The following is a 25,465-nucleotide window of genomic DNA, read 5'->3' on the forward strand; positions in this document are numbered from 1 at the left end:
ATGTTCACTCGCAACGCTGCGCCTTGGTCTCCTGTTTTAGACGATCGTGACACCCACTGACAAAGACATGATCAGTCTATAATTTTAATGGTAGGTTTATTTGAACAGTGAGACACAGACTAACAACAAAAAAATCCAGAAAAATGCATGTCAAAAATGTTATAAATTGATTTGCATTTTAATGAGGGAAATAAGTATTTGACCCCTCTGCAAAACATGACTTAGTACAACCCTTGTTGGCAATCACGGAGGTCAGACGTTTCTTGTAGTTGGCCACCAGGTTTGCACACATCTCAGGAGGGATTCTGTCCCACTCCTCTTTGCAGATCTTCTCCAAGTCATTAAGGTTTCGAGGCTGACGTTTTGCAACTCGAACCTTCAGCTCCCTCCACAGATTTTCTATGGGATTAAGGTCTGGAGACTGGCTAGGCCACTCCAGGACCTTAATGTGCTTCTTCTTGAGCCACTCCTTTGTTGCCTTGACCGTGTGTTTTGGGTCATTGTCATGCTGGAATAACCATCCACGACCCATTTTCAATGCCCTGGCTGAGGGAAGGAGGTTCTCACCCAAGATTTGACGGTACATGGCCCCATCCATAGTCCCTTTGATGCGGTGAAGTTGTCCTGTCCCCTTAGCAGAAAAACACCCCCAAAGCATAATGTTTCCACCTCCATGTTTGACGGTGGGGATGGTGTTCTTGGGGTCATAGGCAGAATTCCTCCTCCTCCAAACACGGCGAGTTGAGTTGATACCAAAGAGCTCGATTTTGGTCTCATCTGACCACAACACTTTCACCCAGCTCTCCTCTGAATCATTCAGATGTTCATTGGCAAACTTCAGACGGGCCGGTATATGTGCTTTCTTGAGCAGGGGGACCTTGTGGGCGCTCCAGAATTTCAGTCCTTCACGGCGTAGTGTGTTACCAATTGTTTTCTTTGTGACTATGGTCCCAGCTGCCTTGAGATCATTGACAAGATCCTCCCGTGTAGTTCTGGGCTGATTCCTCACCGTTCTCATGATCATTGCAACTCCACGAGGTGAGGTCTTGCATGGAGCCCCAGGCCGAGGGAGATTGACAGTTATTTTGTGTTTCTTCCATTTGCGAATAATCACACCAACTGTTGTCACCTTCTCACCAAGCTGCTTGGCGATGGTCTTGTAGCCCATTCCAGCCTTGTGTAGGTCTACAATCTTGTCCCTAACATCCTTGGAGAGCTCTTTGGTCTTGGCCATGGTGGAGAGTTTGGAATCTGATTGATTGATTGCTTCTGTGGACAGATGTATTTTATACAGGTATCAAACTGAGATTAGGAGCACTCCCTTTAAGAGTGTACTTCTAATCTCAGCTCGTTACCTGTATAAAAGACACCTGGGAGCCAGAAATCTTTCTGATTGAGAGGGGGTCAAATACTTATTTCCCTCATTAAAATGCAAATCAATTAATAACATTTTTGACATGCGTTTTTCTGGATTTTTTTGTTGTTATTCTGTCTCTCACTGTTCAAATATACCTACCATTACAATTATAGACTGATAATTTCTTTGTCAGTGGGCAAACATACAAAATCAGCAGGGGATCAAATACTTTTTTCCCTCACTGTATGTACTGTTTGTAGAATATGTGGTAACACTTTACATTAAGGTACGATTGCCTTTATAAAGAGTACCTTAAAGTAAAGTGTTACCCAATATGTATTCATGCATGTCTTGGGCTATAAGTTCAGATGCACACATAGCACAACAGTTTGGAGTGGGAGTGTCTGTTTTGATGTCCAATCAAATCAAAAATCTAATCAATTGTTATTGGTTGCGTACACATATTTTGCAGATGTTGTCACAGGTGTAGCGAAATGCTTATGTTTCTAGCTCCAACAGTGCAATAATACCTAACAATACAAAACAATACACACAAATCCCCCAAAAATTGAAAGAAAGAAATCAAGAAATATCAGAACGAGCAATGTCAGAATCCGGAATATAAATATATATGTATATGATGGTGTGTATAGACAGTATTGAATATAAATATATATGTATATAATGGTGTGTATAGACAGTATGGAATATAAATATATATGTATATTATGGTGTGTATAGACAGTATGGAATATAAATATATATGTATATGATGGTGTGTATAGAAGTATGGAATATAAATATATATGTATATTATGGTGTGTATAGACAGTATTGAATATAAATATGTATATTATGGTGTGTATAGACAGTATGGAATATAAATATATATGTATATTATGGAGCGTATAGACAGTATGGAATATAAATATATATGTATATTATGGTGTGTATAGACAGTATGGAATATAAATATATATATGTATATTATGGTGTGTATAGACAGTATGGAATATAAATACATATGTATAAGATGGTGTGTATAGACTGTATGGAATATAAATATATATGTATATTATGATGTGTACAGACAGTATGGACAGTTTATGAATAGGAAAGACATGTACAGGAATAGTTATATAGGATATACAGTATAGGATGTGCCTTGACTAGAATACAGTAATGCTTGTCTCTGTGTGGTTTCTGTGTTCTGTTGCGTGATGTGCTCATGTTCAGAACAGCTGTCAGTCAAAACTCATACAGCGCTGTGAAGCGCAGAGCCTGAGCACTGACGTAATTTATAGCATGTTACTGTACAGCCACTGCGTTCCAATTTAGGCGTTTATCAGTGCCCAAATCTGCCATTTTCAACCCGTATACAGGTACGAGTGTAAAGGGTTGAGCTCTTCTCTAGCCGAGCACGATATACAACGGGTGTGTCAAACTGTGTCCTTTCAAAGGAGGTACATTTGACTTGATAGCGCAAGATAGCAGGATATGAGGGCCCACTCAGTCTCGAAGCCACATAGAAACTCCTGAAGAAGAAAAATGGGGAATTGATATCGGTAGAGACACCGATGGTGTATAAAGAAAATGAAGTCTGTTATCAGGGACTTTGCTTCTATTAGGAATCTGGAAATGAAACCCGAAAGAACAGAGCTTAACTGGCCGGTCTGGGCACAGTCAATGCTGACGCTCTCCAAGTCTCGAGATTGATTCTGCACCTGCTCCTCCAAGAACTTCCCTCCAGCTCTTGGAAGAAAACCATATTCTTATTGATTGTTTAGCAGTTAAGGTAAATTACATTTTGATTTATTTCTAGATTTATTTCAACTTGGTCGAGCCAAAGTGCAGATGAGGTGAGAAGGTACAGTCTCAGAATAGCTCAGTTTGACGCAACAGCAGTCTGATAGACGTCAACCAACCTTTATTAATCAGACACATATGGCCAAAGACATTACGCTTTTGTCTGCTGTCAAATCTTCTTAGGGATCATCGGATCAGTGCAATGACATAGAGCTGTCTATTGTCTATAGATCCTTTGTTTGGGGGCTGCCAGGATGACCGCATAATCCAATCAGGAGATCACGCGCTATGTAGATTGAATAGTGGAAGGGTGATGCTGATCAGACCTGTGATTGGCTCAGACTAAGCTGTCGCTGAGAATTGACAAGGTTTCTCAACAACTCTTCATTGTGGGAATAGGGCTGCATTAAATATTTGAATAGCTGCCTTCCTGATTTGAAAGAAAATGGTGATCAGTGTACTAGTTGTTTAACAACAACAGGTGATTATCTTTAGTGAATTTGGTGACCACAATCAGATGAAGTCACCACTCCTACTGTTCTGTAGACAGCACCATGCTTTAGGCCACTGAGCCATTGGAATCACATGGTGCAAGCTAACCTTCTATTCAAGATCACTTGGCTATTCTCAATGCACACCAGGAGTCCCACTCCATCTCCCTACCCCTGTGCCATCTTTTTTTTTTGTGTGGAGCTCAGCAGTTCTGCAGGCGTCTTTCCCCGAACCCCCTACCACCCCTGAGTTCTTCATGGGGTTTAGCTCTATCAAATCTTTGCTGCCAGCGAAGAGATTAAGGTAGGGCCCGTCCATCCCCAAAGGGAGGGATGGGAAGGCTGAAACAGAGCTGCTTATGGGCTCAGGAACAAGGCCGGGGGGTTTGGGGGGCTAGGGGGTGGAGGGTTTAGGGGGTGGGGGTTCTGGAGAGGGGGCAGGAGTGGTTTCTACATCCTTTGTTTCATATCTCTTTACACAGCAGGGGCAAGGCTTATGATGGATCACAGGAGGGACCCACAACAAGACAGCCAGATCTCCAAACAATCTCAGATCATCCCTAAACCGCCTACTGCCCCCAAACAGTCTGTTTCTCAACCCTTATCCCTGACGTCTCCAATCATTCACATGGATTCATAAGCATTGGATTGATTGGTCTGAGTATTGTACGACTGTACACTTTGTAGAGAAGGGGAGAACGTGGGACCACAGCCAGGCTATAGCCTGGGATATCACAAATGGTCATTTCCCTACTACAGTATTTACTGAGTGCACAAAACATAAAGAACGCCTACTCTTTCCATGACATAGACTGACCAGGTGAATCCAGGTGAAAGCTATGATCCCGTATTGATGTCACCTGTAAAATCTACTTCAATTAGTGTAGATGAAGGGGAGGATTGTCTCAATGATTTTTTATCCTTGAGACAACTGAGACATGGATTGTGTATGTGTGCCATTCAGAGGGTGAATAGGCAAGACAAAATATTTAAGTGTCTTTGAACAGGGTATGGTAGTAGGTACCAGGCACATCAGTTTGAGTGTGTCAAGAACTGCAACGATGCTGGGTTTTTCACTCTTGACAGTTTCCCGTGTGTATCAAGAATGGTCCACCACCCAAATGACAGCATTGGAAGCATTGGAGTCAACATGGGCCAGCATCCCTGTGGAACGCTTTTGACATCTCGTAGAGTCCATGCAACTCAATATTAGGAAGCTGTTCCTAATGTTTTGTACACTCAGTGTATATCAGGCTGTTAATTAATTTTCTTTGCATCCAAAAATATTATCATCTCCACTAATTGCATGACAGGGAAAACACACATACAGTAAAGGCCTTCTCTTGTAGGACGCAGAAAACAGAAATCTTTGTCAAGTGTTTTGTGCCAGAAAACACACGTCCCCATACTGTCTGATGATGAACATGATTAACCCACAGGCATTCAGTGTACTGTGGGGACACTCAACTCCAGAGAACTCTCCAGGTACTGATTGATGGTCTGGCATTCACACACAGATCAACACACATACACACACACACACATTTAGAGACACACATACACAGACTCATTTAGAGAAAAACACTCTACCACAGACAGAGACACACACCAACTCCAACCCTGCAGTGACAGGGTTGGACAGTCAGTAGGCTGGAACATCACTCATGTGGCTGGCAGCGGCCAGAGATTCAGGGCATATTGGGTGAGGTCCCAGGGGTCAGGGTGGGAGACAAGGGGAAGGCCAGGCTGCCTCTGGCCTCCTCTATCCAGGCCCCATCACCCCCCCCCCCCCCCCCCCCCCCTCCCCGTCCACTAAACCCCTCATGTAGGCCTCACCTCCCCTGGAGCGAGAGTACAGTCGCATTGGCCCACATCCCTCTTCCTCCACCCCTGTTCCCGTCCCCAAGAGTAGTCCAATGCTAAACCTTCCCAACATTCCACTACCACGCCGTACTTTCCATCAGAGGTCACACGGTCTCCCATCACTCATCATTCTCCTTTTACTATCCCTCTGTCTTTGTTTCCTGTCTTCATCAAACCTTTCAGATTTTCCCCATTTACTTCATTTTCTCCTTTTTCTATCTCTTTATTTTTCCCCTCGTTTTCCATGTTCATATGCTTCTCTCTCTCTCTCTCTCTCTCTGTCTCTCTCTCTCTCTCTCTCTCTCTCTCTCTCTGTGTGTGTCTCTCTCTCTCTCTCTCTCTCTCTCTCTCTTTCTCTCTATCTCTCTCTCTCTCTCTCTCTCTCTCTCTCTCTCTCTCTCTCTCTCTCTCTCTCTCTCTCTGTCTCTCTCTCTCTCTCACTCTCTCTCTCTCTGTCTCTGTCTTTTCTCTGAGTCCCCTAAACACATGGTTATTTGTGTGGGCCTCAGACACAAACAGATGTGTGTGTATTTATAGCCTAGTACATTGCTAATTGGGCATTACAGATGGAGCATGCCTCCCAACATCATCTCTTTGTATCTACTGACGAGAGAGAGCGGGACACCATGCATCCTAGCATAACACCACCTATCTCACCAGATGTGTCCCCTTAAGTCTCTCTCTCTCTCTCTCTCTGTCTCGCACTCGCTCTCTCTCTCTGTCTCGCTCTCGCTCTCTCTCTCTGCCCAGTGCTCTCTATCTTTCTATCCCCAATTTCTATTCGTATCTCTCTCTCCCTCTCTCTCTCCATCTCTCTCTCCCTTGGTGGTAAGGGGCTGTTGTGTTAGTAGTCAGTCATGCGGACATAGGGCTCCTCTGTAGCAGGGACACGGTGACAGAGCTTGGCATCATTCATCCTGTCAGTCAGCGGCCCGCAGGTCCTTTTTGCACTGAGTTACGCCACTGTAGGGGATTGTGGGGAAAGGCACGGACAGGGACTGCAGGCTGTTCCATGCACAGCCCCAGCGACCCTAATGACCGTGCGGTAGGTGTGGTGAAGCGTAGCGTGTCCGAGTTCTAGTGTGAGTCTGTCACTCTATACAACATGCAGGCCAGTCACATGAAGTGGTGCCAATAATTGTAGGCACGCAAGGAGTTGTGACATCTGCACGGAAAATATACAACTAATAAAATGGGATGGTCATTCAAGAAGTTGTGACATCACCGTTAAAAGCAACAGCTGAATGCCATTTTTTGTTGAGGCAGTTCAGATTTAAGTTATCACTATCCTACTTTTTTTGCTTTATCTTTAACATGGAAATTTACTTTGCAAGGCAGGAAGGATGGAACAGTTGTACAGGAAGTAAGATAAACAGGAAGTGTTGGACAATGGTGTAGAGGTTGTCTAGCTCAGAGAATAAACAGGGCCATAGCTCAGTCCAAAAACCATCCATAGATATCTTCTGTGTCCCCTACCCGTTCTGTGTTTGTAAATATTAAGGAAATGAATGAGTATAAGCAAAATGGTGGAAGCTCCACTAAACCTAAAGGAGGACAAGGCTTATACCTATCCTGCTTTTAAGAGGTAGTGAAAGGATTGTTTTGGGACTGAGGAGCAGATTTGCAGTATAATAACTCTACGATAAAAGTTTTTTACAAGACATGATAGTTCAGTCCAGTACCAACTCCCATCAGCCAATCTGTCCCTGCCTCTGGCTGCCTCTGACTGGCTGCGTTGGCACATCTCTGAATATCTCTCTGTGGTTTGCCCTGAGCCATACTGTGTGGTGTCTGGCTACCTGCAGGCCTCCACTGCCCTGCCAAGCCCCTCTCACACTGGGCTCTGTTTCCCTGACCTACACACCCACACAGAGACAGCCAGACAGGCAGGCATCATATCAGGATCATATCAGATGGTGATATTCAATCGGCTACAGAACAACTGGAGAGAGTCAGTGAGAAGACTACAGAACAACTGGAGAGAGTCCGTGGGAAGACTACAGAACAACTGGAGAGAGTCAGTGGGAAGACTACAGAACATTTGGAGGGGGAAGAACACACTTTGTACACATTGACTTCATACGAGTGAGGCAAGAGTGAGGCAACAATGGTTGAAGTCCACTATCAGAATATTAATGTCAGCCAGGATATTGGAGAGCCGTGTCTAGCTAAGGGCGTTTAGCGGTATGCTCACGGTGCATAAAGGAGCGACACTAACTACGAAGAACTCCAGGAGGGGTGAGATGAGGAGAGTGTCAGGGGGAAGGAGAACTCCAGGAGGGGTGAGATGAGGAGAGTGTCAGGGGGAAGGAGAACTCCAGGAGGGGTGAGATGAGGAGAGGGTCAGGGGGAAGGAGAACTCCAGGAGGGGTGAGATGAGGAGAGGGTCAGGGGGAAGGAGAACTCCAGGAAGGGTGAGATGAGGAGAGGTTCAGGGGGAAGGAGAACTCCAGGAGGGGTGAGATGAGGAGAGTGTCAGGGGGAAGGAGAACTCCAGGAGGGGTGAGATGAGGAGAGGGTCAGGGGGAAGGAGAACTCCAGGAGGGAAGACATGAGGAGAGGGTCAGGGGGAAGGAGAACTCCAGGAGGGGTGAGATGAGGAGAGGGTCAGGGGGAAGGAGAACTCCAGGAGGGGTGAGATGAGGAGAGGGTCAGGGGGAAGGAGAACTCCAGGAGGGAAGACATGAGGAGAGGGTCAGGGGGAAGGAGAACTCCAGGAGGGGTGAGATGAGGAGATTGTCAGGGGGAAGGAGAACTCCAGGAGGGGTGAGATGAGGAGAGGGTCAGGGGGAAGGAGAACTCCAGGAGGGGTGAGATGAGGAGAGGGTCAGGGGGAAGGAGAACTCCAGGAGGGAAGACATGAGGAGAGGGTCAGGGGGAAGGAGAACTCCAGGAGGGGTGAGATGAGGAGAGGGTCAGGGGGAAGGAGAACTCCAGGAGGGGTGAGATGAGGAGAGGGTCAGGGGGAAGGAGAACTCCAGGAGGAGTGAGATGAGGAGAGGGTCAGGGGGAATTAGGGTGTTTCTCTACAGTTAGTGACACTCCTTAAGGGGAGGTGTCACCCACTGTAGAGGGAGTGTCAACGGAGCAGATGCATTTATCCAGAGAAAGGAGAGCACAGATTGTCGGTGTGTGTGTGTGTGTGTGGTGAGTGTGTGTGTGTGTGTGTGTGTGTGTGTGTGTGTGTGTGTGTGTGTGTGTGTGTGTGTGTGTGTGTGTGTGTGTGTGTGTGTGTGTGTGTGTGTGTGTGTGTGTGTGTGTGTGTGTGGTGAGTGAGTGTGTGTGTGTGTGGTGAGTGTGTGTGTGTGTGTGTGTGTGTGTGGTGAGTGTTTGTGCGCGTGCTGTGTCAGTCTAGCTCTGTCATTCAGTGAATCGATACACACCATTTAAATTAATATTTCCCTGCCAACTGCAAGATAACCCTGCTTCACTCTATACTTCACAAAGGATTACATTAACCAGAATACAAATGGTAACAAAAAACATGTAAAGCAATTTCCAACTTGCACATAACTGAGTGTTCTTGGTTGAAGGTAGATCATTATTGAGTGTGCACTGTGCACTAACCAAATGATTCTCAATCTAGGTGTGGAGTTATTTGACCTTGGTATGCTGTGTGACCTATTCAATCATCAAACATAAAATCTCCTCTTGTTTAGATGACAGGGAGGTCCAATCTGTGATTATGCATCGTTGTGTGTGTGTGTGTGTGCCTGTGCGTGTCAGAGGTAGAGGTATGTGTGTACGGGTGTTCGTGAGAAAGAGGTTAAAAATAAATCAGGGAAGTGTATATAGGGAAGGGTTTGAATCAAGCACCCTACCATAATCATTGTCATTTGATTATTTGAAAAGAGTAATAGCATTTTAACACTTATGAATACATTGCAGCAAGAGGCATTAATGTTTTTTGCAGCTGTCTCCAATCTCACAAAACCAAAGCACAAATCAATGTGGAGTGTAAATTAATTCAACAGTGCAGCTGCCATTTTCTCCATGGCTGGTCTAATTGCAGTGGTATAGAGTCCATGGCTATTTTCTGGAAGCATAATATAATACACACACGCATGGGACGGGCACACACACATTTGCACACATGGCACTCAGGTGCACACTTACACAATAATTATGCTTGTACTCATGTAACACAAACATCTCACACACAAACATACTGTACACACTTACACACACGCACACAGACACACACACACACACACACAAACAAACACACTAGAGTCTCAAACCTTGGTATTAAAGCAGGAAAGTACTGGAATCGCAGATTTGAATATAGTCTGTATTGGGATGAGGGTATGGCACGGTACCCCTACTGAGGCTATCAAAAAGAAAACAATGGAATCCTGAGAGGTTGGCATGGAGACATGACCGTACTGCCAAACAACCGCCAAGCTGTTATTATGTCTCTGTGAAAAGATCACACTTTTCTTTTTATTCAAACTTGTGGACTGTTGAGAAAGGAGAAGAAAGAGAGGAATGGGTCAAAGTGCTTTTACACAGGAAGGACCAAGTAATTGTGTCTGAGAAAACCAGTCAGACGAGTCTTCAGCTTCGTCTTTTATCCGGACGCCCTCAGCCAGTCGCAGTCACACCACTGTTTCTTTGTCTGTGTGCAGCGATTTCAGAGATGAGGTCATTCCAAGCTATTGTGGTCTTTGTTTGTATGAATTGCTTGACACCATGGCCTCGTGCACCTCGTTGCACTTGAAACTGCGTTTTGGAGGCACATTATAGTGAGAAATGCGACTTTGCTTTGTTTCGTTGTAGCTATACTGTTACCAAATCTATACTTTAGTCGTGGACAGACACATTCAGGGATGTTCAGTATATCTGGCTGGTAGTCGGGTAGATTTACACATTAGAATTAGTTGTATATGGGGATTGGAGTGTCTCCATTTTCTTGGGAGTGTGTCTTCATCTTATGTTTTTGGACAAAATGTAAGTCTACCTCTCCTGTCTTCCAACGATCAGGCAGATAGATATACAGCAGACATTGTGGGTCCTGTCTGGTGTGTCTCACTGGTCTTGCAGTGATGACACAGCTATGCAGTGAGGCCTAATGGGGTGCTCTGGGCACTGGTAGAAAGGGGGAAAAGGTGGGTTTGGGCAGAAGCATCTTTCCTTAGGGTTCTAGAAGCATCTTTCCCCCGTCGTGTTCTCTCACCTCAGAGAGATAATAACAATGGGAGCTCCCGCTGGCTGACCTCACTCCCACTGTTCAGATAAAAACTAGCTAAGACGCCGCTGCGCACACAATATGCCTTGCTCACCAGCAGAGCAGAGCAGAGCGAGAGAGAGAGCGAGAGAGAGAGGTTTGAGGGCACAGTTAGAGATGGAGAGAAAGAGTGTTGGGGTTTGTCAACAAAGTAAAAAAGAGATAGTATTCAGTAGGTGACTGTGTGCAGTAAGAGAGAGACTGGACAAAGGTTGTATGAACAACTCATATAAATAGCTGCTTTTCTTTTTCCATTACTGTTGGTACAGGACATTAATTCTCCAAATGGAGCCACCTACTCTGTCTTGTTCTTGTGCACATTTGCTAAATTGCCTCATCTTCAGAGCAATTCACTCCAGAACGACCACTCTATATAGCAAAGGACATGTTTGATCCAGAAAGCCTGACAGTGATATGGAATCATAAATCTAACATATGTCTATAGATGGGATTACATCTGTAACCCACTATCATAAAACATGCAAGGGATGAATAAATTCAGCAAGATTAATTATGGTTAGTTTAACAACTTTTAGGATAGAAGCTACAGTATAGGGCGATCAACATCTATTTCGTCACCCTTACAGCCGTGATGTCCTGACGCATCTCATCCCCCTCTAATATAGACCAAACAAGAACAAAAATAAAAAGATAGCACAGAGGAAAATCGTATTATCTCCATATTGACAGTGAGCGGTGGTTCTCAAACCATTGGTTTGCTTCACTTAGCATAGCGTATTTCTTTTTCAAGGCAAACAACAAACTGATATGAAAAAGCAGGAGAGGTACTTTATCCGCTTCTCGGTGCTATTGAACCTCGCTAGGAAACACAATGTAAGCTGGGAAATAAGCTAACCATCAATGGTCTTCCATCTCTTCTTCTCTTTTAGGGATTAAAGCACTTGGGATAGTGTGTGGAGAGATGTTTATGTAAATGCACACTGTCCTCATCAGATCATTTCAAGAGCTAACATAAGAGACGTTGCTATCTTGAATGCGCCGGAAACTCGAGCTTGGCTGGGTAGCAATCAACTTCGCCATGGAGACACCGGCGGGCCTGCGAATCCTTCCTTTTCTCTTCCCTGATACCTCGCCCCCACTGACGGTGGCTAATGGGTTTTTGATAACAAACGCTGAGGCGTCCGACAGCTCGCTGTCTGTTGTCCGGTGTTGTTGTTGTTATAGTTGTCGCCTCTTCCCTGGCTCTGGCTTTACAGCCGATAGAAACATGTCTTCTAAGCCTTTTATTGTCCCCACGCTGATACCCCTGGAGGTGTGCCACAGAATGATACTCCTGGAGGTGTGCCACAGAGTGATACTCCTGGAGGTGTGCCACAGACTGATACTCCTGGAGGTGTGCCACAGACGGATACTCCTGGAGGTGTGCCACAGACTGATACTCCTGGAGGTGTGCCACAGACTGATACTCCTGGAGGTATGCCACAGACTGATACTCCTGGAGGTATGCCACAGACTGAAACTCCTGGAGGTGTGCCACAGACTGATACTCCTGGAGGTGTGCCACAGACTGATACTCCTGGAGGTGTGCCACAGACTGATACTCCTGGAGGTGTGCCACAGACTGATACTCCTGGAGGTGTGCCGCAGACTGATACCCTGGAGGTGTGCCACAGACTGATACCCCTGGAGTTGTGCCACAGACTGATACTCCTGGAGGTGTGCCACAGACTGATAGTCCTGGAGGTATGCCACAGACTGATACTCCTGGAGGTGTGCCACAGACTGATACTCATGGAGGTGTGCCACAGACTGATACTCCTAGAGGTGTGCCACAGACTGATACTCCTGGAGATGTGCCACAGACTAGGCCCACTGTTGGCCAATACGAGGACAATTCCTACAGTATAGAGCTCCACTCGGTAGATCTAGACATAGTGCTATCTAGAGTTGTCTGTCTGTCTGTCTGTCTACACTACACTACAGTTGTGGTCAAAAGTTTTGAGAATGACACAATTACTAATTTTCACAAAGTCTGCTGCCTCAGTTTTGATGATGGCAATTTGCATATACTACAGAATGTCATGAAGAGTGATCAGATGAATTGCAATTAATTGCAAAGTCCCTCTTTGCCATGAAAATGAACTTAATCCCCCAAAAAACATTTCCACTGCATTTCAGCCCTGCCACAAAAGGACCAGCTGCCATCATGTCAGTGATTCTCTTGTTAACACAGGTGAGAGTGTTGACGAGGACAAGGCTGGAGATCACTCTGTCATGCTGATTGAGTTAGAATAACAGACTGGAAGCTTTAAAAGGAGGGTGGTGCTTGAAATCATTGTTCTTCCTCTGTTAACCATGGTTACCTGCAAGGAAACACGTGCCGTCATCATTGCTTTGCACAAAAAGGGCTTCACAGGCAAGGATTTTTTTTTTTATTATTATTTTTTTTTTCACCTTTATTTAACCAGGTAAGCCAGTTGAGAACAAGTTCTCATTTACAATTGCGACCTGGCCAAGATAAAGCAAAGCAGTGCGATAAAAACAACAACACAGAGTTACATATGGGGTAAAACAAAACATAAAGTCAAAAATACAACAGAAAATATATATACAGTGTGTGCAAATGTAGCAAGTTATGGAGGTAAGGCAATAAATAGGCCATAGTGCAAAATAATTACAATTAGTATTAACACTGGAATGATAGATGTGCAAGAGATGATGTGCAAATAGAGATACTGGGGTGCAAATGAGCAAAATAAATAACAATATGGGGATGAGGTAGTTGGGTGGGCTAATTTCAGATGAGTTGTGTACAGGTGCAGTGATCGGTAAGGTGCTCTGACAACTGATGCTTAAAGTTAGTGAGGGAGATTAGAGTCTCCAGCTTCAGAGATTTTTGCAATTCATTCCAGTCATCGGCAGCAGAGAACTGGAAGGAATGGCGGCCAAAGGAGGTGTTGGCTTTGGGGATGACCAGTGAGATATACAGTGATGGACAAAAAGTATTTGATCCCCTGCTGATTTTGTACGTTTGCCCACAGACAAAGACATGATCAGTCTATAATTTTAATGGTAGGTTTATTTGAACAGTGAGAGACAGAATAACAACAAAAAAATCCAGAACAACGCATGTCAAAAATGTTATAAATTGATTTGCATTTTAATGAGGGAAATAAGTATTTGACCGCTCTGCAAAACATTACTTAGTACTTGGTGGCAAAACCCTCACAGAGGTCAGACGTTTCTTGTAGTTGGCCACCAGGTTTGCACACATCTCAGGAGGGATTTTGTCCCACTCCTCTTTGCAGATCTTCTCCAAGTCATTAAGATTTCAACTTGAACCTTCAGCTCCCTCCACAGATTTTCCATGGGATTAAGGTATGGAGACTGGCAGGCCAATCCAGGACCTTAATGTACTTCTTCTTGAGACACTCCTTTGTTGCCTTGGCCGTGTATTTTGGGTCATTGTCATGCTGGAATACCCATCAACGACCCATTTTCAATGCCCTGGCTGAGGGAAGGAGGTTCTCACCCAAGATTTGACGGTACATGGCCCCGTCCATCGTCCCTTTGATTCGGTGAAGTTGTCCTGTCCCCTTAGCAGAAAAACACCCCCAAAGCATAATGTTTCCACCTCCATGTTTGACGGTGGGGATGGTGTTCTTGGGGTCATAGGCAGCATTCCTCCTCCTCCAAACACGGCGAGTTGAGTTGATGCCAAAGAGCTCGATTTTGGTCTCATCTGACCACAACACTTTCACCCAGTTCTCCTCTGAATCATTCAGATGTTCATTGGCAAACTTCAGACGGGCCTGTATATGTGCTTTCTTGAGCAGGGGGACCTTGCGGGCGCTGCAGGATTTCAGTCCTTCACGGCGTAGTGTGTTACCAATTGTTTTCTTGGTGACTATGGTCCCAGCTGCCTTGAGATCATTGACAAGATCCTCCATGTAGTTCTGGGCTGATTCCTCACCGTTCTCATGATCATTGCAACTCCACGAGGTGAGATCTTGCATGGAGCACCAGGCCGAGGGCGATTGAAAGTTATTTTGTGTTTCTTCCATTTGTGAATAATCGCACCAACTGTTGTCACCTTCTCACCAAGTTGCATGGCGATGGTCTTGTAGCCCATTCCAGCCTTGTGTAGGTCTACAATGTTGTCCCTGACATCCTTGGAGAGCTCTTTGGTCTTGGCCATGGTGGAGAGTTTGGAATCTGATTGATTGATTGCTTCTGTGGACAGGTGTCTTTTAAACAGGTAACAAGCTGAGATTAGGAGCACTCCCTTTAAGAGTGTGCTCCTAATCTCAACTCGTTACCTGTATAAAAGACACCTGGGAGCCAGAAATGTTTCTGATTGAGAGGGGGTCAAATACTTATTTCCCTCATTCAAATGCAAATCAATTTATAACATTTTTGACATGCGTTTTTCTGGATTTTTTTGTTGTTATTCTGTCTCTCACTGTTCAAATAAACCTACCATTAAAATGATAGACTGATCATTTCTTTGTCAGTGGGCAAACATACAAAATCAGCAGGGGATCAAATACTTTTTTCCCTCACTGTACCTGCTGGAGCGCATACTACGGGTGGGTGTTGCTATGGAGACCAATGAGCTAAGATAAGGCGGGGATTTGCCTAGCAGTGATTTATAGATGGCCTGGAGCCAGTGGGTTTGGCGACGAATACGTATTGAGGACCAGCCAACAAGAGCGTACAGGTCACAGTGGTGCGTAGTATATGGGGCTTTGGTGATAAAACGGATGGCACTGTGATAGACTACATCCCATTTGCTGAGTAGAGTGTTGGAGGCTATTTTGTAAATGACATCGTCGAAGTCAACGATCGGTAGGATTGTCAATTTTACGAGGGCATGTTTGTATGCTGTAGTGTTAAGATTTCCCTTCACTGGAACTAAGGGGCCTAGCCCGAACCATAAAAAATAGCCCCAGACCATTATTCCTCTGTCACCAAACTTTAGAGTTGGCACTGTGCATTATGGCAGGTAGCGTTCTCCTGGCATCCGCCAAACCCAGATTTGTCCGTCAGACTGCCAGATGGTGAAGCATGATTCATTATTTCAGCGAATGCGTTTCCACTGCTCCAGAGTCCAATGGCGGCGAGCTTTACACCACTCCAGCCAGCGCTTGGCATTGCACATGCTGATCTTATGCTTGTGTGCGGCTGCTCGGCCATGGAAACCCATTTCATGAAGCTCCCGATGAACATTTATTGTGCTGACGTTGCTTCCAGAGGAAGTTTGGAACTCGGTAGTAACTGTTGCAACCGAGAACAGACAAGGTTTACGCGCTACGCGCTTCAGCACTAGTCAGTCCCGTACTGTGAGCTTGTGTGGCCTATCACTTTCTTGCTGAGCCGTTGTGGCTCCTAGACGTTTTCACTGCATCAATATCAGCACTTACAATTGACCCGGGCAGCTGTAGCAGGGCAGAAATCTGACAAACTATCTTGTTGGAGAGGTGGCATCCTATGACGGTGCCACAGTGAAAGTCAAAGAGCTCTTCAGTACGGGCCATCCTACTGCCAATGTTTGTCTATGGAGATTGCATGGCTGTGTGCTCGAATGTATACAGCTTTCATTGACAGGTTTGTCTGTATAGCACTAGTATGTCTTTGTTGGAGGTGTTATAGCAGTATGTCTTTGTTGGAGGTGTTATAGAAGTATGTATTTGTTGGAGGTGTTATAGCAGTATGTCTTTGTTGGAGGTGTTATAGTAGTATGTCTTTGTTGGAGGTGTTATAGCAGTATGTATTTTTTGGAGGTGTTATAGCAGTATGTCTTTGTTGGAGGTGTTATAGTAGTATGTCTTTGTTGGAGGTGTTATAGCAGTATGTCTTTGTTGGAGGGGAAATAGCAGTATGTCTTTGTTGGAGGCGTTATGGCAGTATGTCTTTGTTGGAGGTGTTATAGCAGTATGTCTTTGTTGGAGGTGTTATAGCAGTATGTCTTTGTTGGAGGGGAAATAGCAGTATGTCTTTGTTGGAGGGGAAATAGCAGTATGTCTTTGTTGGAGGTGTTATAGCAGTATGTCTTTGTTGGAGGTGTTATAGCAGTATGTCTTTGTTGGAGGTGTTATAGCAGTATGTCTTTGTTGGAGGTGTTATAGCAGTATGTCTTTGTTGGAGGTGTTATAGCAGTATGTCTTTGTTGGAGGTGTTATAGCAGTATGTCTTTGTTAGAGGTGTTATAGCAGTATGTCGTTGTTGGAGGCGTTATAGCAGTATGTCTTTGTTGGAGGTGTAATAGCAGTATGTCTTTGTTGGAGGGGAAATAGCAGTATGTCTTTGTTGGAGGTGTTATAGCAGAATGTCTTTGTTGGAGGTGTTATAGCAGTATGTCTTTGTTGGAGGTGTTATAGCAGTATGTCTTCGTTGGAGGTGTTATAGCAGTATGTCTTTGTTGGAGGTGTTATAGCAGTATGTCTTTGTTGGAGGTGTTATAGCAGTATGTCTTTGTTGGAGGCGTTATAGCAGTATGTCTTTGTTGGAGGTGTTATAGCTGTATGTCTTTGTTGGAGGTGTTATAGCAGTATGTCTTTGTTGGAGGCGTTATACCAGCAGTATGTATTTTTAGGAGGTGTTATATCAGTATGTATTTTTTGGAGGTGTTATAGCAATATGTCTTTGTTGGAGGTGTTATAGCAGTATGTCTTTGTTGGAGGCGTTATAGCAGTATGTCTTTGTTGGAGGCGTTATAGCAGTATGTATTTGTTGGAGGTGTTATATTAGTATGTCTTTGTTGGAGGTGTTATAGCAGTATGTCTTTGTTGGAGGCGTTATAGCACTATGTCTTTGTTGGAGGTGTTATGGCAGTATGTCTTTGTTGGAGGTGTTATAGCAGTATGTCTTTGTTGGAGGTGTTATAGCAGTATGTCTTTGTTGGAGGTGTTATAGCAGTATGTCTTTGTCAGAGGTTTTATAGCAGTATGTCTTTGTTGGAGGCGTTATAGCAGTATGTCTTTGTTGGAGGGGAAATAGCAGTATGTCTTTGTTGAAGGGGAAATAGCAGTATGTCTTTGTTGGAGGGGAAATAGCAGTATGTCTTTGTTGGAGGGGAAATAGCAGTATGTCTTTGTTGGAGGTGTTATAGCAGTATGTCTTTGTTGGAGGTGTTATAGCAGTATGTCTTTGTTGGAGGTGTTATAGTAGTATGACTTTGTTGGAGGCGTTATAGCAGTATGTCTTTTTGCAGGTGTTATAGCAGTATGTCTTTGTTGGAGGTGTTATAGCAGTATGTCTTTGTTGGAGGTGTTATAGCAGTATGTCTTTGTTGGAGGTGTTATAGCAGTGTGTCTTTGTTGGAGGCGTTATAGCACTATGTCTTTGTTGGAGGTGTTATAGTAGTATGACTTTGTTGGAGGTGTTATAGCAGTATGTCTTTGTTGGAAGTGTTATAGCAGTATGTCTTTGTTGGAGGTGTTACAGCAGTATGTCTTTGTTGGAGGTGTTATAGCAGTATGTCTTTGTTGGAGGTGTTATAGCAGTATGTCTTTGTTGGAGGTGTTATAGCAGTATGTCTTTGTTGGAGGTGTTATAGCAGTATGTCTATGTTGGAGGTGTTATAGCAGTATGTCTTTGTTGGAGGTGTTATAGCAGTATGTCTTTGTTGGAGGTGTTATAGCAGTATGTCTTTGTTGGAGGTGTTATAGCAGTATGTCTTTGTTGGAGGCGTTATAGCAGTATGTCTTTGTTGGAGGGGAAATATCAGTATGTCTTTAATGGAGGGGAAAGAGCAGTATGTCTTTGTTGGAGGGGAAATAGCAGTATGTCTTTGTTGGAGGTGTTATAGCAGTATGTCTTTGTTGGAGGTGTTATTGCAGTATGTCTTTGTTGGAGGTGTTATAGCAGTATGTATTTGTTGGAGGTGTTATTGCAGTATGACTTTGTTGGAGGTGTTATAGCAGTATGTCTTTGTTGGAGGCGTTATAGCAGTATGTCTTTGTTGGAGGTGTTATAGCAGTATGTCTTTGTTGGAGGTGTTATAGCAGTATGTCTTTGTTGGAGGTGTTATAGCAGTATGTCTTTGTTGGAGGCGTTATAGCAGTATGTCTTTGTTGGAGGCGTTATAGCAGTATGTCTTTGTTGGAGGGGAAATAGCAGTATGTCTTTGTTGGAGGTGTTATAGCAGCAGTATGTCTTTGTTGGAGGTGTTATAGCAGTATGTCTTTGTTGGAGGTGTTATAGCAGTATGTATTTGTTGGAGGTGTTATAGCAGTATGTCTTTGTTGGAGACGTTATAGCAGTATGTCTTTGTTGGAGGCGTTATAGCAGTATGTCTTTGTTGGAGGGGAAATAGCAGTATGTCTTTGTTGGAGGTGTTATAGCAGTATGTCTTTGTTGGAGGTGTTATAGCAGTATGTCTTTGTTGGAGGCGTTATAGCAGTATGTCTTTGTTGGATGTGTTATAGCAGTATGTCTTTGTTGGAGGTGTTATAGCAGTATGTCTTTGTTGGAGGTTTTTATAGCGGTATGTCTTTGTTGGAGGTGTTATAGCAGTATGTCTTTGTTGGAGGCGTTATAGCAGTATGTCTTTGTTGGAGGTGTTATAGCAGTATGTCTTTGTTGGAGGCGTTATAGCAGTATGTCTTTGTTGGAGGCGTTATAGCAGTATGTCTTTGTTGGAGGTGTTATAGCAGTATGTCTTTGTTGGCGGTGTTATAGCAGTATGTCTTTTTGGAGGTGTTATAGCAGTATGTATTTGTTGGAGGTGTTATAGCAGTATGTCTTTGTTGGAGGTGTTATAGCAGTATGTCTTTGTTGGAGGCGTTATAGCAGTATGTCTTTGTTGGAGGTGTTATAGCAGTATGTCTTTGTTGGAGGTGTTATAGCAGTATGTCTTTGTTGGAGGTGTTATAGCAGTATGTCTTTGTTGGAGGTGTTATAGCAGTATGTCTTTGTTGGAGGTTTTTATAGCGGTATGTCTTTGTTGGAGGTGTTATAGCAGTATGTCTTTTTTGGATGCGTTATAGCAGTATGTCTTTGTTGGAGTCGTTATAGCAGTATGTCTTTGTTGGAGGCGTTATTGCAGTATGACTTTGTTGGAGGTGTTATAGCAGTATGTCTTTGTTGGAGGCGTTATAGCAGTATGTCTTTGTTGGAGGTGTTATAGCAGTATGTCTTTGTTGGAGGTGTTATAGCAGTATGTCTTTGTTGGAGGTGTTATAGCAGTATGTCTTTGTTGGAGGCGTTATAGCAGTATGTCTTTGTTGGAGGCGTTATAGCAGTATGTCTTTGTTGGAGGGGAAATAGCAGTATGTCTTTGTTGGAGGTGTTATAGCAGCAGTATGTCTTTGTTGGAGGTGTTATAGCAGTATGTCTTTGTTGGAGGTGTTATAGCAGTATGTCTTTGTTGGAGGCGTTATAGCAGTATGTCTTTGTTGGAGGCGTTATAGCAGTATGTCTTTGTTGGAGGTGTTATAGCAGTATGTCTTTGTTGGAGGTGTTATAGCAGTATGTCTTTTTGGAGGTGTTATAGCAGTATGTATTTGTTGGAGGTGTTATAGCAGTATGTCTTTGTTGGAGGTGTTATAGCAGTATGTCTTTGTTGGAGGCGTTATAGCAGTATGTCTTTGTTGGAGGTGTTATAGCAGTATGTCTTTGTTGGAGTTGTTATAGCAGTATGTCTTTGTTGGAGGTGTTATAGCAGTATGTCTTTGTTGGAGGTGTTATAGCAGTATGTCTTTGTTGGAGGTTTTTATAGCGGTATGTCTTTGTTGGAGGTGTTATATCAGTATGTCTTTTTTGGATGCGTTATAGCAGTATGTCTTTGTTGGAGTCGTTATAGCAGTATGTCTTTGTTGGAGGCGTTATAGCAGTATGTCTTTGTTGGAGGTGTTATAGCAGTATGTCTTTGTTGGAGGTGTTATAGCAGTATGTCTTTGTTGGAGGTATTATAGCAGTATGTCTTTGTTGGAGGTGTTATAGCAGTATGTCTTTGTTGCAGGCATTATAGCAGTATGTCTTTGTTGGAGGTGATATAGCAGTATGTCTTTGTTGGAGGTGTTATAGCAGTATGTCTTTGTTGGAGGTGTTATAGCAGTATGTCTTTGTTGGAGGTGTTATTGCAGCAGTATGTCTTTGTTGGAGGTGTTATAGCAGTATGTCTTTGTTGGGGGTGTTATATCAGTATGTCTTTGTTGGAGGTGTTATAGTAGTATGTCTTTGTTGGAGGTGTTATAGCAGTATGTCTTTGTTGGAGGTGTTATAGTAGTATGTCTTGTTGGAGGTGTTATAGCAGTATGTCTTTGTTGGAGGTGTTATATTAGAATGTCTTTGTTGGAGGCGTTATAGCAGTATGTCTTTGTTGTTTGTTTGTTATGACTCTCAGTAAATATATTTTGTTGGATGCTTGACTATATTTAGCAATTAGTGCTAACTTTGTGCGTCATCTACAGCCTACACTATTAAGTAAGTGAGTGAGTGAGTGAATGAGTGAGTGAATGAGTGTGTGTGTGTGTGTGTGTGTGTGTGTGTGTGTGTGTGTGTGTGTGTGTGTGTGTGTGTGTGTGTGTGTGTGTGTGTGTGTGTGTGTGTGTGTGTGTGTGTGTGTGTGTGTGTGTGTGTGTGTGTGTGTGTGTGTGTGTGTGTGTGTGTGTGTGTGTGTGTGTGTGTGTGTGTGTGTGTGTGTGTGTGTGTGTGTGTGTGTGTGTGAGTGTGTGAGTGAGTGATCGGGCACAAGATAACTTTATCAAAGTAATGGCAAATGTAATAACTCCTGAGAGCATCATTTTTAGATATTGCCAGAGGGTTATTTTCACAGGGTTTCCATCAAACCCAATTTCTACATCAAATCATTTCTGAGAAGACTTGATAGATTTTTTGCCAAAACATCTGTGTCTAGAGCCCAATATGTTCTTGTTTACTACTCAGTGAGGTTTTTGATTGCTGTCTCAATTCTGGTGTGAAAGCTCAGTCAACGCAGTTTGCCATGGATACTGAATCAGGATAGACAAAATAAACTTTATTGTCAAGCGAATGGGAGCAGTAAGGACGCTAAGTTACATTTGTATGACCATACATTTATCTATGTTTGGGTGGGGGTCAATTCACATTCAATACTCAATTCAGGAAGTGATTTGAATTTGGAATAAATCACTTCTCCAATTCGGATGGAAATAAATTGCTTTTCCAATTCAAATTGACCCCAACCCTGATCTATATACCATACCAAGTCAACAGCTTCCATAAATATGTAGTGAACCCACAAAATGCTGTAGCAATGACAAATAATCCCAGGATGGTAAAGTGTCTGTATATCACTTTCCCAACATTTTAGAACATTGGCGATACATACCCTCCTCCTACCTCTGTGTGTCTGAGCTTTGACTCTGCAGAGTGACCCAGCTGCAAGATGAACAACTAGCAAAATCTGGAGGTGTTGGTGGGGGTTATGGGAGGGTATGGAGGTGTAGATGTTGTCATACAAACCCCCCCCCCGGCAGGAGGTAACCTTTAGAGTCAGGTACTGCAGAGGAGGTGCTAAACGGGGACGGCGTCAGGCTGTGTGTCTCATTACGCCCAGATGCTGCAGAGGGGAGAGAGGGGGAGAGAGGAGGGAGGGAGGGAGGGAGGGCAGGAAGTGGCTGGGTCCTCTCTCCCCAACAGCTGTTGTCGTGTTAGAGGTGAGGAGCAGGATTATGGAAGGGCTCATCTCCCAGTGATTAGAAATAAGAAAAACAGATTGAGCATGGCCACTACTGGCCCCTGTGCATCCATCACAGTTTCACCTCCCGCTTGTGTGTGTGTGTGTGTGATGGTGTGAGAGCAACAAGATCTCACGGTCTCGCTACAGTATTCAACGTTTGTCCAAGGGGGGATAAACATACATTTTTGACTGTTAAATTTAAGCATTAATTCCAATTGAGGGTTAAGGTTTGGGATAGGGTTACAACAGAAAAAGGCATTAATTCCGACTGGTTAAGTAAAGTGTTAAGTTTTGGGATAAAGTTAAAACATAAACAAATGAAAATGAGTGCCTAGCATTGGGATTGAACCAGCAATCCTCTGAGCCGGAGCATTCGGTTTAAGTACTTCCTCTATCCCCATCCACAACACCCTAGCAAGCCGCTAGCCTACTAGATGGTAATAGGCACTCAGGTTGCCCCTAGTGGACGGTATTGAAGGCATCTCCCAACGTCTTAGGGACCTGAACAAACAAGTCGATATGGTCTGACCTGGCTAGTGAGAGGATGTGTGTGTGCATGTCAACTGGCTTCCTTAGCCTACCCAGAATTAAATTGTAGTGTTTCGCATACACAATCACACACACAATCACACACACATGCGAACACACAAACAAGCTAACAGTGCTGCAGCTGACCTTAATATAACCAAAAACTGATGGAGAAGTACAGAGTTACAAAGAGAAACTACCCCTATACACGTTCAGTCTATGAGGTTGATATAACTTGAAAAGTACTAATTTCATCAATTAATCAGCAAACTTATTTACCCAACTGGTCAATACACACACATACACACAACATGTCTTTGATGGATTATCCCACCGGTTTGTGCCCGCGGTGTGGAAGCAGCCATGACTTACTCTCTGGATAGGTCCATTGCCCTGCGATTAGAGAAAGTGTCAGAAGCATTGGTCTCACATAAGTGCATCCTGAGGACAAGCTAGCTGGACCAATTACATGGAGAGTGATTGGGGGTCTTTGTCTTCTTTGAGGGTTTGCATCACTCCAATTTAACCATGCCACCCGAGCCCCACTTAAATGGAAAGGCCATCTTCACAAATGGGCTATTCCCAGCAAGCATGTGGTTTTGAATGTTGATCGCCGTAATCTTTCTACTGATGCAAGGTAAAATGGTCTCCCATTGTTTTCATTTAGACTCAATAGCATTCCAGTTCTGTGAATGAAGTTGGGTTATGGGCAAAATGTCAGTACTGTGATTCAAATTTACCATCACCAGTCATTTTGAGCATATTGCATTATTCAGGTAAAAACGTTGTGTTATTGCCAGACATAAGGCTTAATGATTGTTATAGGGCATGCATAGTATCGTGGAAGCATTAAACTGAAACTTTTCATAAAGAATGTAAAGTATTGTAAGTAGATCTTTTTTGACGCGTAAATTGGTTAACTGAAACCGTTTTTCGTATCTGAATTCTGTTTTAAGTAGCATACTTTTTTTGTTTAAGTAAGTACATTTCTAAAAATTAATTTCTCAATTTTTTTTCACCTATTAATTCTCACATTTTTGAGAAATTTGCATGGAATGTGATGCGTTCCATTATGTGAGTGGTAAGACGTATCTGTCCTCTTATAGGTGCAGTATCGGGCGCTGATCAAGAGATGGGGGCCAGCCAAAAAAGACTGCCTTAAGACACAATCTTTTTTCTTCAAATTTTCAAAAAGATTGAGTGCGCTCGCTTTTTCTCTGCTGCAGTTCAAAGGATATTTTCCTTTCCATCATTTGCCTGTGGTCGTGAACTGCTTTTATCGCTTGATGTCTGTCAAATAGAAACTTGGTACAAGTCTCCTTTGTGGAGTAACGAAAGGAAGAGAAGAACTCTGACAAAAGTTATTGATAACTCAAAATAATGACTGGAACTTTTGTCTTTTTGGAGGACAAGACTGGCAGTTGAGTCATCCTCCCTAAGGTTTCCCTTCTCCTCTTCTTTTTTAAATATTTTTGGAGCGGAACTCATACTCTGTGGATACTGCGGCCTTCTTCATACGGATCAATATCTAATGGATCCATTACGTTATAACTGGATTATTTTTGGGCTGTCTTTTTGCGGCCACTGTGCTATCTCCTTCTCATTCTTTATCTTATTTGGACTGGTTCCACTATATGTGTTGGTTGGGGGGGGGGCGGGGGGGGGGGGGGGGGGGTGACACGATCCAACCCATCCTACCAGCCCCACTCCTCTCTGCCCCGCCCATTTTACCCCTGGTGCCTGTCCATCTTTCCGTCTGTTCATCTTCTGTGATTGACAGTCAGAGTAATCAGGACAGGGTTTGGCAGGTAGGTCCCCTCCCTCTGCTCTTCTCCTGGCTGGCTAACCCATCCCCTTCCCTGGCCCCCTCCTACAACCTACTCCCATAAGCAGATAGAGGGGACAGATTGCTTTGAATCACCCAATAAGGTTAGTTAACACCAGACAGTGAACACCTGACAGATACTCGTCTCAGTCGCCTTCCTTTCTATGTGTCCTGCTTTGAGTTTACTATATGTCCCTCCTCTCCCTCCTCATCTCTTCCCTTCCTCCTCTCCTCTCCTTCCCCTCCTCCTCCTCTCCTCCCACTCCTCCTCTCCTCCTCCCCTCCTCCTCACCTCCCCTCCTCCTCTTCTCCCCCTCCTCCTCTCCTCCCCTCCTCCTCACCTCCCCTCCTCCTCTCCTCCCCCTCCTCCTATCCTCACCTCCCCCCTCCACACCTACCCCTCCTCCTCACCTACCCCTCCTCCTCACCTCCCCCTCTTTTCTCCTCCTCCCCCTCCTCCTCACCTCCCCCTCCTCCTCACCTCCCCTCCTCCTCACCTCTCACTCCTCCTCTCCTAACCCTCATCCTCTCCTCTCCCTCCTCCGCTAATCCCCCTCCTCCTCCTCACCTCCTCCTCCTCTCCTCTCCTCTCCCTCCTCCTGTAATCCCCCTCCTCCACTCCTCTCTTCTCCCTCCTCCTCTAATCCCCCCCTCTCCTCCCCCTCCTCCTCTCCTCTCTTCTCCCTCCTCCTCTAATCCCCCCTCCTCTCCTCCTCACCTCCCCCTCCTCCTCCTCTCCTCT

General features: G+C 44.2%; 1 protein-coding gene across 1 annotated transcript in view; it reads left to right on the forward strand.

The window, feature by feature from the left end:
* Positions 1 to 24,514, forward strand: part of LOC311119465 (uncharacterized protein) — a gene marked incomplete at its 5' end in the record, with an annotated part of 72,462 nt that extends 47,948 nt beyond the window's left edge. Inside the window, one exon of the mRNA XM_084194151.1 lies at positions 24,005 to 24,514. Coding sequence (XP_084050277.1) covers positions 24,005 to 24,060 — 56 coding nt within the window. The 3' untranslated portion in view covers positions 24,061 to 24,514. The remainder of the gene's footprint in view (positions 1 to 24,004) is intronic.
* Between the last annotated feature and the right edge of the window lie 951 nt (positions 24,515 to 25,465).

This window comes from Coregonus lavaretus (genome assembly GCF_964263955.1).
Source record: "Coregonus lavaretus genome assembly, contig: HAP1_SCAFFOLD_1643, whole genome shotgun sequence".
Classification (NCBI taxonomy): Eukaryota; Metazoa; Chordata; class Actinopteri; order Salmoniformes; family Salmonidae; genus Coregonus; species Coregonus lavaretus.